The sequence below is a fragment of the Aulonocara stuartgranti genome (genome assembly GCF_965226115.1).
Source record: "Aulonocara stuartgranti genome assembly, chromosome: 15".
In the NCBI taxonomy this organism is placed as follows: Eukaryota; Metazoa; Chordata; class Actinopteri; order Cichliformes; family Cichlidae; genus Aulonocara; species Aulonocara stuartgranti.
Genome location: NC_138951.1, coordinates 8,656,566 through 8,670,733, shown reverse-complemented (window position 1 = coordinate 8,670,733; position 14,168 = coordinate 8,656,566). Strand labels below are relative to the sequence as shown.

General features: G+C 37.9%; 2 protein-coding genes across 2 annotated transcripts; one reads left to right on the top strand and one right to left on the bottom strand.

Annotated features, from left to right (window-relative positions):
• The first annotated feature begins 502 nt into the window (after positions 1 to 502).
• LOC309689343 (SH3 domain-binding glutamic acid-rich-like protein 3) lies at positions 503 to 2,887 on the top strand. The gene is made up of 3 exons (XM_082505679.1): positions 503 to 681; positions 908 to 1,075; positions 2,635 to 2,887. The coding sequence occupies exons 1-3, from the start codon at positions 637 to 639 to the stop codon at positions 2,695 to 2,697; spliced, it is 276 nt and encodes a 91-aa protein (XP_082361805.1). The 5' UTR covers positions 503 to 636; the 3' UTR covers positions 2,698 to 2,887.
• On the bottom strand, positions 2,888 to 12,911 carry LOC309689342 (scavenger receptor cysteine-rich domain-containing protein DMBT1-like). Its single transcript, XM_082505678.1, has 13 exons — positions 12,719 to 12,911; positions 12,572 to 12,649; positions 12,266 to 12,292; positions 11,834 to 12,145; positions 9,707 to 9,997; positions 9,291 to 9,605; positions 8,923 to 9,210; positions 7,619 to 7,933; positions 7,080 to 7,379; positions 5,673 to 5,972; positions 5,165 to 5,479; positions 4,228 to 4,536; positions 2,888 to 4,129 (listed from the first exon to the last, which is right to left on the bottom strand). The coding sequence occupies exons 2-13, from the start codon at positions 12,621 to 12,623 to the stop codon at positions 3,828 to 3,830; spliced, it is 3,126 nt and encodes a 1,041-aa protein (XP_082361804.1). The 5' UTR covers positions 12,624 to 12,649; positions 12,719 to 12,911; the 3' UTR covers positions 2,888 to 3,827.
• Positions 12,912 to 14,168: the final 1,257 nt, after the last annotated feature.

Below are 14,168 nucleotides of genomic sequence, written 5' to 3'. Positions count from 1 at the left end.
TCTGTAACACAACTTACGCAGTTGTGTAAAAGGTACAATAGTTACCTGTGAACTTTGATGAAATGAAAGTGCCTAAGGAAATGTAGCAATGTGGTTATCTATCAATCTATGTGTGTGTATACATGTTTAGACATCTTTATGAGGACGGGAAATTGGCTTGCCACTATACTTGTAGGGGGACAAAATGCCTGTCAGTTTGAAGGCATTTTTGAGGCTCAAAATGTAGCTTTAGTGTCAGGGTTACAATTAGTTTATTGTTAGGTTTAGGCTAAGGGTTAGGGCAACACATTCATTCTTGATGGTTACGGTTAGGGTAACCGGCTAGGGAAAGCATTATGTTAAATAGATGTCCTCACTAAGATATGAAATAGAGTGTGTGTGTTTGTGTACTTGACTGGTTTCACAACTGAAGTAGACAGGCCACAACTCGAAGTGCACTCAGTCCTGTAGGTGTGTCCTTGCAGACAGGTAAGAGTTGTCCAAACCTGTTTACTTTGTGTGTGGTTGCACCAGCAGTGCCTGCATATCTAGCACAGGATCACTCTGTGACTTTCCACTTCTCTCTGCGCTTCTGTCATTCCCACTCTGTCATTCAGTGTTTTTCTGTATTGGACTATTCCTGTTAATATAGCAGAAATGCCAGTCAAAGTGTTTTTTACAAGTGTGAGTGGTTCTACACAGGTACAGTACACAATCTTACTTGTCTTGTTCTTTTATTTTTAGCCAGTGATTAATATATATCACTGATACTATCAAAATATTGTGAGATGTGTGTAAAGTATTTACTTTTATAGACAATCTTACTGCTCTCTATGCACAACTCAGCAACTTTTATTATACAAGAAAACTTTTTATAACAAGTCACACAGCTATTAGTCTTGATAACGGATTAAATATGCCTTTTCAGATTAAGAAGAACCAAGAGAGAGTCTTTTCTATCTTAAACGCCAAGAAGATCCCCTTTCAACCTGTGGACATTTCTCAGAGTTCTGATGATAAGGATTTAATGAGGCAGGGAGCAGGAGATCCGACCGCGCTTCCTCCACAAATATTCAATGGAGACGTCTACTGTGGAGTAAGTCTCATAGAATAACTAATAATAAGCTGAACCTGCGATTCAAAACTTAAAATTATGATCAGATGTGTTTTATTTACACGCTTGCTGATGTCGTCACACAAAAAAAGAATAGAAACCATGTGGTTAGTCTAAGGCGTGGACACAGTTTTAAAATCAATATTTACACTGTATGCTAACTACTGGTTGTTCACACAGTTAAGCCAGGGGACAGAAATACATGGAGAAATGCATACATACCAATACTTTGACTTGTACACTCCCTGTTCATTCAATCACTCATCAGATTTCAGCCTTCCAGTTAGACTTAGTGAGACAAACTATTTGCTTGCAGAGTATTCCTTTCATCCTTCCAACTTACAAATGGTATATATACAGTTATATCAGAAAACTGAAAGATAGGAGGAAAGAACCTGATTGGCAGCTTTTGATACAGACATTTATGTACCCACAAGTAATGAAGCATGTTAACGTTTTGCCATAGCAAACTTTAGTTTGTGTAATACTTTAGTTAAGGACCGAATATCTCCAAAACATTGAAACCTTTTAACTGCACTATAGACTGTGTTCAATTTACTTTTTATAACAGATAAAGACTACAAGCATGCAAACAATGAATATTGCCAAAAATACCTGAAGACCCAACCCATCAAAAATAGCCAGAAAATTAAGATTTTTTTGGAACTGAGATGTTTATTAACCCATATAACAAAGGCAATTTTTTTTCCTATGTCATGTTGTGTATGATATATTTTTTTATTATATATTTATTATATATTTTCTGAATCACATTTGATACATTGGCAACTTTTTGTTAACAACAATGTTACTTTTAGTTAAAAAAAAAGAGTTTTGTCCATAATATTTTGAAATTATGGCAAGTATTGATCGTGTTGATGAGATAGAGGTCTCAGACACTCATGAATCGAATATAATACCAAGGGCATTATAGGGTTAAAGCTCAAAAAATGCTGTGGTACAAAGACAACATCAGAAAGAGGTGTGAAACAGTCCAGATAGTCTTTCCCAAAGATATTAATTATTTGACAGCAGTAAGCCAATCAGCCACAGCAGAAGCTGTTTTAAGATTTCAACTTTTTCCTGCCACAAAGCATCTTAATATTGTTTGTTTTTCTCATTCTCTTAAATCTGCCATTTTTTCCTTTTTTATTATCCAGTGCAAGAACAAATTCAACTGAAAGAATTGGGCTATAAAGAAATGCAAAGAAAGATAAAACAAGAAACCCTTATTGGATTAAAAAATGCGTACCCAACAGTAGGGTGCTGTTTTGCGTGTTCATGTGCAGTTGAGTTGTGTTTTTAATGGTTTGTGTCTTTTTGTGGGTTGTGAACATGAACATATGCTTACCCCAGTAAGCATAACTGTAGCTAATGGTGATCTCAGTTATCTGAATGTCTGGCTTGTTGTGTTGTATGTCATATTGGACAAATGTACAGTACACAGTGCAATATTTTTAAATAGGTTAATAATGCCTTTGTACTAATAGTGTTTTCACTCTGTTTCTCGGAATCCATCATGCATGTCTTCTCTTTTACAGGACATCAGTGCATTTGACAATGCAATAGAGATGGAACAATTGGAGGACTTCCTTAAGCTCTGAAAGGAACAGTGACAACAACTACATTGCCATAACCAACTAAACCTGTTAAAGAGGTGTTTTTTGTTCTTTTTCTTACTTTGTTTTTACCCACACTTGTGTGATAATATATCATGTATTCAAGTTTCCTCAGAGCTAGTCCTAGAAATGCAGTTTTTTTTAAATAAAAAAATGCTCAGAATAGAATTGCAAATGGCCTTCAGTGACATTTTTTATTTGTGAAGTTTATGTGAGACCACATCCTCTGTTCTCTTCGTGTAACACCTTCTGTGGGATTACTTGCATAGTAGCATTCAAGCTGTTGGTGTCCACTTATGCCTTCTTGTTCCAGTAGCCCACTATTGTGTGCTGTGCAGATGCCTCTGATGCTATGCTGGTCCTCATCCCCACAACACATGACCAGCACACCCTCTTTTTACGCATAAAGACACGATGATGAAAACAATCCTCTGGTTCTTGACAGGTCTTTGATAAACACAACCTTGGCTGAACAACTATACATGGCATATTACAATGTGTTTCATTTATTTAACAGGAGCTAACCTTCCAATGTGGCTGAATTAAAACAAGTTTGAAAGAAGAGTGGACCAAAATGGCTCCACAGTAAAGTGAAACACTCATCACCAGTGAGTGATGCAGAAGCAGTGTCCACAACTTACTGCTTCCATGTGGTGCTAATCAAATGCACTTGATTAACTTATTATCAGCAAGAAAAGAAGAAATAACAACGATATAAATGGTTTATATTACATTGATATTAAGAGTCTTTGAAGGAACTGAATTGAAGGATTTTTTGGCGATGCTAACGCTGTAGAGACAGGCATACTCTCCGTGCTGTTCATGACTTATTGCAGCGAGCTCAAAATTGGCCAGGTAGAAGGCTGAGTGGCCAAATGCTGACTTTGATTCAGTAGTGTTTGTGTTTAAATGTGTGAAATAGAAGACGCCTCTAGGGTATATAGAATGAACAGAGCAAGTGACAGTGAGGGTGCTGCCTCGAGAGACAGAAATTGTGTCAGGATTGGTGAGTTCCATTGCATTGGGGGACATCAGGGAGATGTTGGGTTTTTCCACTTTAACTGCAAACAACAATTTCCGATAATTGTGCAAAACAGAGGAAACAATGCACAAAATTACTGACCTACAACGGAAAGGTCAGCAGGATTTCCTTGAGGATAGTAGATGACTTCACTGGCCAACACCTTTTGATATTCACAGTAGTATGAACCCTTCTGACTAAAGTCCACTTTAGGGAAGACAAAGGTTGCAGATGCATGATCTGAGAATTTTTCCATTTGAAATGACCCTTGGGTTTTTTTCAGGAGAAATCTCCCACCCATGCGTTCTGTTACTAGCGTGCAGGTAATTTCAACTTTGTCACCCCACTTAACCTCTGCAGCAGGACTTATTGTGATTTTGGGCTTCTGTTGACCACCTGAAGCAGATAATAAATGGTTTTTGTGTAACAGCCAAAACAACTTTCTCAGGAGCAATGAGATAATTTGTCAGTTCAAAATGAGCTATATCTCTTACCTAAGCAGATAACGCTGGCATCTTCATCGTGCCCACAGTTATTTTCTCCAAATCCATCGTGTGAACAATGAGTAAGTGCAGACTCTTGGCCTGAGCATGCCACATTATCCAGCCATACTGGACCAGAGCCTCTACCAAAATGGGCACTTAGAGGTGCTGAAATGGCATGACCGCAATCAAGCTGTCTGCATACCACATCAGCATCGCTCATTTCCCAATCGTCATCACACACAGTTCCCCACTGTCCTTTATAGAAGACCTCCACTCTGCCGGAGCATTCACCTGAGCCATCCACCAACCGGACTTGTGCTGCATAACAGAGCAGAAAGAGTGAATACAAGTACAATGGAAAGTCCTTAAAACAACCAAAAAGAAGACAAAACTATAAAAGGACTTGAAAGGATTCTTCTCTATATATTTTACAAAATGTTTGTATTAATGCATAAAAAACAAATACCAAAATATAATATTAATTGGATATTATATCGTTTATTAGTCCATTATGTTAGGCAAAAGGAGTATTGCAACAACTGTTTCAAGTCATGGGAAATATGACGTTTTCGCTTTTTAATGGATGAAGTCCATACTACTCAAGTCTATGTAAGATAAATAACTAGTAAGCTAGCTGAGCTTAGCTTAGCTATAAAGAAAGCATTACCTAGACTGGCTTTGTCTAACAGTGACCTCTACAGCTTTCTGTTTGGCAATACGTAGCAAGCAATAGGCAAAACAGTTGCTGGCTAATCCTACTTCCTAAGCCAGATAGGTGTAAAAAAAAATGTACATTTTCTAAAGAAAAAAAACAAAAACGCGAAAAGAAAATAATTTTGTTAAACATTAATCTGCACATGGCTGACCAAATTAAATACGACAGTTTTACAATCCAGTGTTATAATTTGGAAATTTATGAAACCAACTTTGATATAAAAGGCCTTACCAGCACAGAGAACACCGGCATCATGTTCATGCCCACAGTCTTCTCTTGTAAAACCCTTCACCGAGCATTCTTGAAGAGAAGTCACGCTGTGGAAACAAGAAGTGCTAGCCTCCACCACTGACCCACTGCCTTGGCCAAAAAAAGCAGCACCAGGAGCATTCACGGCGCGTCCACACTCCAGCAGCTCGCACACCACTCCAGCTTTACTTAGAGTCCAGTCTGTGTCACATACTGCGTGCCACTGCTCGCCGTGACGTACCTCCACTCTCCCAGAGCACTCATCAGTACTGTTAACCAACCGCACTGCCAAGCTCCCTGTGAAGTAAACAAAAAATATAGCCACAGGTATATAAGAATATTCTTTTTTAAACTGTGACGTACTTAGTTATATTATACATTATTTAAATTCAGAAGACAATATCTTAAAAAGTAAGCAAAAGAAGAAGAAGAAGCAGAAGAAGAAGCTGCCAAAATTACATTTTGGCATTTTATTTTTGCTTCTTCTTACCTGTGCAGGAAACACCGGCAACTACAGTTGTGTCACAGGTTCTGTCCAGACCTGGTCTTTGTGGACACTGATTCAATGTAGGCTCCTTTCCATTGCATTCAATTTGATCATTCCAGGTCTGTCCTGTACCAGGGCCAAGTTGAATAAGCTTATGAGGACTCCCACAGTCCAACTGTCTGCACACCACTGCTGCATCATTCATGTCCCAGGATTCAGCACACACAGTCCCCCACTGGCCTTTGTCATAAATCTCTACTCTTCCATCACAACGAGTGGATCCACCGGTTAATCTCACGTTTCCTGGAAATGATAGCTGTTATATTAATGTACATGAAATACAACTTGACCCACACTGTATATAGTGCACTGTATGACTTTTTTTTGGTTTTGAACTAGGGATGTACTGCTGACTGATTAAGTGGTTAATATTTTTGTGTTGCATCACATTAATTTTGTGCTGGATCCAAACAGCAGTGGACAGTCGAAGCACGTAAAACATCTTTTATGTTGAAAATGTAGCCATACTGTAATATATCGACATGTATGTGATATCTGTAGAAGTTGGTCCAATGGAAATGACAGTTGAGAGAGGAACTCTATGAATGAGTGTGCTTGTTTGATACAAGGAGGACCTGTGGTTACTGGGCTTCTATGTTTTCATTCATGTTTACAGACATTACAGTTATCGTTATGCTTGGCTAGCAAGGCTAAATCCTTTTTTTGGTTTGTGGTTGCCATGCTGAGGAAGATGATCAAATTTGAAGCTTGGAGAAATGTTTCCATTCTTCTGACTGGTGGTTGTCAATAAAGCCAGTCAAAAGCCAGAGTGATGCTATTGGTATTATTGATATATGACGTTAGTTTTGTATATACACAGTGTCTTAGTGTTTGATTATTTTTAGTGACTGTGCTTGTGAAATCTTGATACTTTTGCTTCATGTCTGAGTAGGATGAATTTTTGTGTGGTATGTCGGGACTAAGCCTACTGAGCTTTTGACAGTATACGCAAAAACATAGCACACCTTAAAAACTCAGTATATAAGACTCTTGGAAAGTCTTCAGTTTTTGTGCCTTCTAATCTAACCTTTTAGTTGAACATAGTTTCCATATTTATTCTAGATACTCCATATCTAGATTGGTACCTGACAAATCACTGCTTGGGGTTTCATTGCATAATTATAAATCGGGTGTTTTGCATGAACACGGTGTTTCACTAAATCACTGGTCTTTTTTCTAAAGTTAGTCCAGTTTTCTGCATTTGTTCATGTAACTTGAAGCCCTTCTACCAATATTTAAAGGTTGTGTGAAAGGGCCAGAAACAATTTCCATCTTAGTTTTTTTAAAGAAGAATATAATGGATTCATTTTCTTTTTGAAAGTCTAATTTCAATTTGACATCAGACTTTACCTGAGCATACCACAGAGGCATCTTCAGTACCATCGGTGATAGATCTGGTATGGTCTCTAAACGTGCACTGCGTGAGAGAACTCTCTCTGCCGTTACAGCGAATCTCGTACCCTCTCAGATCTCGACCTTTACCAAATGACTCTGAGATCTTGACAGGATCTCCACAGTTCATCTCTCTGCACACCACAGCAGCTTCATTCATTCCCCAGTTAACATTAAATGCTTGTGACCAGTGTTCCCCATGGTGGACCTCCACTCTTCCTGAGCACAGGTCAGTCCCATTGATTAGTCGAATGGCAGCTACAAAGCACAGTAGAGAAAAAATATCAGCAATTCGTTGGTGTTCATCTGAAAGAATTGTATTAATTGAAGCTTCATCTGATATTGGTGTTGCAGAAATAACTGCTATGTAATCAATAACTGAACATTTTTTGGAGTACAAATATCCAAAGAAAATGCTACATCCAGAACTTTTTGGGATCTAAAGGTAAAAAAAAAAAAAAAGACACTTTGTGAAATGAAACATCAATAGTTTGTACCTGAACAAATCACTCCTGCATCTTCATCATGACCACAGTTATTCTCTCCAAAGGAGCGATGACTGCATTGCCCAAGAGACGTCTCATTACCCAGACAGTTGACATTATCCAGCCAGATCACTCCTTGTCCTTCACCAAAGAAGGCACCAGGTTTAACTCTCTGAGGTGTTCCACAGTCCATGGCTCTGCACACCACCTCAGCCTCTCTTAAGTCCCAGTCATCATCACACACTGTTCCCCACTGGCCGTCATGCAGAATCTCCACTCGGCCAGAGCATCGGTCAATGCCGTTCACAAGCCTTAGCGGTGGTTGACCTGAGGGCACACGTTAAACAAATAACAATAAATATTATAAGCTGTCGCTTTTCTTTGTTTTTTTTTAAGGTTGTCATCAATTTTAAAATTTGTTGTAACAGATTTTTTTATTTATTCATTTTTGGCGTCTTGGGGACAGCAGAAACTAGCTTTACAGCAGCATGTTGTGTAGCTTCATATCTATCCATCACACATGAGCAGACTACATGGCTGAGAGCCTGATTCAGAAATCAGTGTTGGCAATGGGAGTAGAACTCAAAGATTAAGAAGTGTTGCCCAATACTTTTCGCCATTTAGTGTATATCATGTAACAATCAGAGTTTGTGGATATAAATAAGACGTTAATGTCTTGAAAGATAATGCTTTTATAACAAGCTCTAGGTGCATAAAGGCAAAAAACAGGTCATTTTAGTCCATTGCTAGTTGGTTCCAGCCTGATGGTGTCATAATGTCAGGAGTAACTGAGATTGTGTAGATATAAATTACGTATTACTGTGGTGAAATAAAACTATACCTGTTGCAGGCAGGCAAACATTAAAAATAGGTCATTTTAACATGTTGCTAGGTGGTTGCCAGGCTACATAGTGATATAATAATATCTGATATAGATAAGAAACTTCAAAGTCTTAAGCTATGCCACGTTTAGTTGCTCAGCTCCTAATTGTAAAGAAGTAGTTGGTGGACAACAAAACAGACAGAAACACAGAGAATGCAGAAATGGCTTTATGAAGCCTTTATAAAAAAAAGTTAAAGTGCAAAACTGTAACCCGTTCTATTGTCTTTGACTTGTGAGTGTCTGTCAGTAGACTGAGCCTTCAGGATTTTAGTTTAAATGCTTTTGATGAGCCTCAGACCTTTAAACACATTCACAAGTACATATTAAGTAAAAGAAATACTCCACATGAGCCAACCTTTTCTTTTAAAAGTTGTCCAAACATGACATTTGCTATTTTTGGAAAGCAGGATTGCAGCATGTCTGTATCTTTTACCTGCACATGCGAGAGATACACCTTCACATGACCCTCTGTGTTCTTGCAGTTGACACTGGCTGATAGAGTTCACATTATCAGAGCATCTACTTGTGAGCCCTCGCAGTGAGCTGTCACCAAAGTAGGTGTCTTTGGAATTTTTTGGAGCTCCACAGTCGAGCTCCTTGCATATGACTGTAGCTTCTTTAAGACCCCGGTTATTACTACAAAGTTTCCCCCATTGGCCATCATGGAAAACCTCCACTCTGCCAGAACAAGTGTCACTCCCATTTATCAATCTGACTGTCTCTGCAAAGCAAAATTTGGCATCATTGGGATTGTCATTAAAACTCAGTTTTGAGAAACAAACAGAACAGAGCCTGTGTTACCTGAGCACACAAGACCAGCATCTTCATTGTGGTCACAGACATGTTCTTCAAAATCTTTGTGAGGGCAGTCAGCGAGTAACATTTCATGACCAGTGCACTCCATCTCATCCAACCAAACCTGACCCTGGCCTCTCCCAAAGTAAGCCTTGTACTTGACTGAGAGAACATTCCCACAGTTCATCTCTTGACAAGCTACAGCTGCATCTTGCATCCCCCATTTGTCATCACAAACTGTTCCCCATTGTCCTTTATAGTAGATTTCAACTCTACCAGAGCAGCGATTAGTCCCATTCACCAGCCGAATGGGTTGACTGTCTGTTAAGAAAAAAAAAAAAAGTTAGGGGCATGGTTTTTCTTTCAGAAAGGGACAATCTAACAGTGTCAGTTTTACTGGCCATGTACCATGGCCAACTTACTTGCACAGACAACAGTAGCATCAACACAGCTTTCTCTGAAATCTTTAAGTTTGCACTGTGAGATTGAGTTCTCATTTCCAGAGCAAGTGGTTTTGATGGCAGACAGTTCATGTGCTTCTCCAAAATATGGTGTTTCATTCTGACCGAGAGGATCGCCGCAGCCGGCTTCTCTGCATGCCACCTGAGCTGCTTCCTTGCCCCAGTCATTGCAAACTCTTTTCCACTGACCCTTGTGGTAGACTTCCACTCTGCCATTACAACGAGTGGTTCCTTTCTCAAACCGCACATGTTCTGCAAATGATGTGGATATTAAACGTAATAAAATAATAATGTGTTTCATAAATAATAATACAATCAGCCAGTGTGTCTGTATTTCCCATAGTCTATATACAATAATACTACTAATTCTAGTGAAGATTTTAACTTTGTCAGAACCAAATTGGAAGAAACTGGCATCTAAAGCATATTACCAAAAGAAAACAAAAGAATGCCTTGGTGCATGCTTAATCATCCGTAAGTAAGTAAATCCCAAAAGGTTTATTCTGTTCATCTGGACGTAACGTTTTCAGTGGGAGAAACGTTTCCTCACTAATCGAAGTGACTTCTTCAGTCTCAGCTGACTGCAGGTCTCCCCAACCTTATAAACAGTATATTTGAACAATAACTGAAACCAGCTTACTGAATGAACAATGGGCTGTGAGGTCAGTTCTTTGATCATTAATATGCAAATTGTCATGATCATTGATCAACAACAACTGGTCAAAGACAACTGATCAATGGCCATAAGTAGCATTCACAGAGAGTTGGGGAATGGCTGCAATCACAGTGCTTTAAGATGGTGAAAGATGCACCCTTAGGCCCCCACCTCGATTCAGAGATGGTCTTTCCCTTTTCACGTAAATGGACTCCTTGACTCCTCGCTCCAATCAGCGTTCCTCCACGATGTGTACATCCTTATCATTGAAAGAGTGTCCACTGGCCTGCAGCGAACTGAGACTGAAGAGGTCACTTGGATGAGTGACAAAACATTTCTCCCACTAAAAACGCTACGTGCAGATGAACAAAATCAACGTTTTGGGAAAGCAAAAGAATGTTAAAGGTCAATTGGAGAAATTAATACTGGTCTCATAAGTATCTGCTGATACCCTCAAGACTAGGAGAATGCTCTTGCCAGTAAAAAAAAAATCTGTCTTCCACTATCTCAAAAGCTCAAGTTTACTTCTCGAGAAGCCAAACTGTTAATTTACCTGTTTTTAATTGATATTAAATTCTTGATAATGCACAAAATAATTGTTTGTAATCAAAGCTAAACTTTTAATGTATCAAGAGTCATACACTGCAAATTGTTTTCAACAGGACTGTGTGCGTAATGTTTGATCAAAATGTTTTTTAGTGTCTGGGCAAGATAAACATACTAATTAATATATCTTAGCACAGTTTAAATACACTTTTTAAATATACTGACTCATGCATAAAAGTATGTGACATCATTTTTCTTTCCACAATAGAAGGAGCAAAAACGAAATTAAATCATAAGACATGTACGTTATCTTTAAATGCTATATGTATAGCACATTTTCTTCTTGCTTCTTTCAAGAAGAACAAATGTGACTCCATGATGGCTGTTCTCAAAGCCTAACAATTGTGGAAATGTTGCAGCAATGAGAAACCTAAACCACATAACATGGTGAGCTAACATAATTGCTGTGTTAGCTGGTTTTCTCTTAGGTTTTTTTTTTTTTTTTTTTTTTTGGTTTTCTTTGGTTTTCTCTTAGGTTGTACAGGATTTCTCAACTTCAACAACAGTTCCACATTTTACGAAAAGGGGCAGTTTTGACATCTTGCTGATGTGAATGAATTCTGCCTGACTTCTGATAACTTTAACTGTTAATGCAGTGCTAGCTTAGCTTGGCAGAAAGACTGGAAAATGGTAGAATGTGACAAAAAAATCCACCTACCTAACCTAAACATGTTGCATTTGTTAAAGTGATATTATATTGGACTGAGAAAGCTGTTAACATGTGGCAGCAAAAAAATAAATGTCTTAGCACATTTTCTCGAAGAAAAGGTTTTCTATGAAGGTTTGTGAGGGAAAACAAAAATATGTCAAACATCATTGGGGCTTACCTGAGCAGACCACTCCTGCATCTTCATTGTGGCCACAGTTATTTACCCCAAACGGTTTGTGCTGACACTGAAGGATGGAAGACTCGTGCCCAGTACACTGTACGTCATCCAACCAGATCTCATCCTTTCCCTGTCCAAAGAAGGCGTCTTTTTTAGCCTCGATAGCTGTCCCACAGCTTAACTCTCGACACACCACCTCAGCGTTAGCAATGCTCCACTGATCGTGACAGACAGTTCCCCAACTGCCTTTGTGGAAGACCTCCACTCTGCCAGAGCAACGCGAAGGTCCGACCAGCCTAATATTCTCACATTCTGGATATGAAAAAAACAAAACCACAAAGGATGCACAATGTGTAACCTTGTCCTCAACCACATTTCACAATTTTTATCTTTTTAATGTAGAAATCAAAGTCTCATGAGTTACTTACTGACCTGTAAACTGCAGGAAACTCAACAGGCCTGCAGCAAAAATACATATCGCAAAAGTGATCTGATTAAGCCTGACAGCCCAGAGGTTTAGATATAAAACAGCATTCTTAAGTTAAAAGCCTTCACTGTAGTCAATAATTTGTCAAATATTTTACAAATTGGGAACATAAGAGGGTCCCGGATAATTTTAAATTCATCCGTTAAAAAATGTTTAACACTTTTCAATCATCTAAGAATATATCTCACTACACTCAAGAAAACACACGTCCACATGAAGTCAAACTGAGACAAAAGCCTCCAGTAACTCACCAAGAGACAAGTGAAAAAGAAAATGTCGTTTTTCATCAAAAATGAGGATCATATTGTGTCTTCAGTGTTGGCCAGTCACTGTAAAATAATACCATAATACCTTAGTCATTTTGTTTTCACCAAAAGGTGTTTATATAGGCCTCTTACCTTTTTAAATCCTGCAAGACTGCTGCGCTAACAGAAGGACCTCAGAGTCTTTAATAAAAACGTTCTCATGTTCCCCAAGAACAGATCCAGTAACTATTTTAAATGAAAAGGTCCACCTGTATTGGACTGCAACCTGGACACATGTTGACTTTTTGATCAATCATTAAAGATGAGACGATGAGAGGGTTTTATCTTTTTTTTCCACAACGCCTGTGGAAATATTTAAAAGAAAAAGAAAACATTTAACTTAACTTATTAATGGAAGAAGATTGATGTCATTTTAGTAGAAAAAAACCCCCAAATTGGGCCATGAGTTTTCTTCAGAATTCATGCTGTTTTTCTCAAAACGGGATGTTTTGAGAAAAGTCTAGCAGAGATCCTGTATGAATAATATGACCACTTCTGCTTTTCCTCTTGTTACATGTCAGGAAGAAAGAAAAGCCTTTAAGAGAAAGCTACTCTTTTTTGGGTTTTAGATGGTTTACATTTTATGTATTTGTGTAACAGTAAAATTTAAAATAACTTATTATGACATTTGGCAAATCAGACCATTTATTCTTCTTGCAGTGAGCATATGTCCGCATATGAAACTATGCTGTATTTCCTTATGTTTCTATATTGTATATTATTTTAACACACAGTGATACTACACTTCAAAACTGAGCATGTTCAATAGGCTTATGGGATTGAATTAATAGGAAATAAAAACAAAGTTGTTAATTTATCCAACTTTCTAATATTGTATCATCAGCAAGGTATCTATGGAACTCCAAAGTGTTCAAAATTAAATAAATAAATAGGTCAAGATGAAATAAATAACTATGTGAATAAATAAGACACAGATATGTAATGTGAGAATGATATTGTGAAATCATGGAACACATTTTGAAAACAATGCTCATTATTGTGAAATACATTACATTCTGCTATATAAATTTACTTATTATTGTGAAATATTATTTCATGGTCATTATTTTTCACAATAACAGAGATTATTCCTGAGGCATTTTATTTATTTCCAGCCGTTTATATTCCAAAATGACCTTTTTTCAAAGTCAGTCTTTATTTCAAAATCCCGTTTTTCCCGATGGTCTATTTATTTCATAATGCGACTTTTCAGCAGAAGGACTTTGTCTGTCAATCAATGTAAGTGGGCTGGACCTTTGCACCTATTGGCTTATCGTTTACCATCGACTAGTTTTCCTGGATACAGACTGTATCCAAAGGTCCAGCCCATGTGCAAAGGTCCAGCCCACTTACATTGATTGACAGACAAAGTCCTTCTGCTGAAAAGTCGCATTATGAAATAAATAGACCATCGGGAAAAACGGGATTTTGAAATAAAGACTGACTTTGAAAAAAGGTCATTTTGGAATATAAACGGCTGGAAATAAATAAAATGCCTCAGGAATAATCTCTGTTATTGTGAAAAATAATGACCATGAAATAA

Coding starts and splice junctions, on each gene's coding strand:
- LOC309689343 (XM_082505679.1), top strand. CDS start 637: ATGCCAGTCAAAGTGTTTTTTACAAGTGTGAGTGGTTCTACACAG. Junction 682..907: donor GTGTGAGTGGTTCTACACAG/GTACAGTACACA, acceptor ATGCCTTTTCAG/ATTAAGAAGAACCAAGAGAG. Junction 1,076..2,634: donor ATGGAGACGTCTACTGTGGA/GTAAGTCTCATA, acceptor TCTCTTTTACAG/GACATCAGTGCATTTGACAA.
- LOC309689342 (XM_082505678.1), bottom strand. CDS start 12,623: ATGATCCTCATTTTTGATGAAAAACGACATTTTCTTTTTCACTTGTCT. Junction 12,293..12,571: donor TCTTTTTCACTTGTCTCTTG/GTGAGTTACTGG, acceptor TTTTTGCTGCAG/GCCTGTTGAGTTTCCTGCAG. Junction 7,380..7,618: donor TGCAGGAGTGATTTGTTCAG/GTACAAACTATT, acceptor TGTGCTTTGTAG/CTGCCATTCGACTAATCAAT.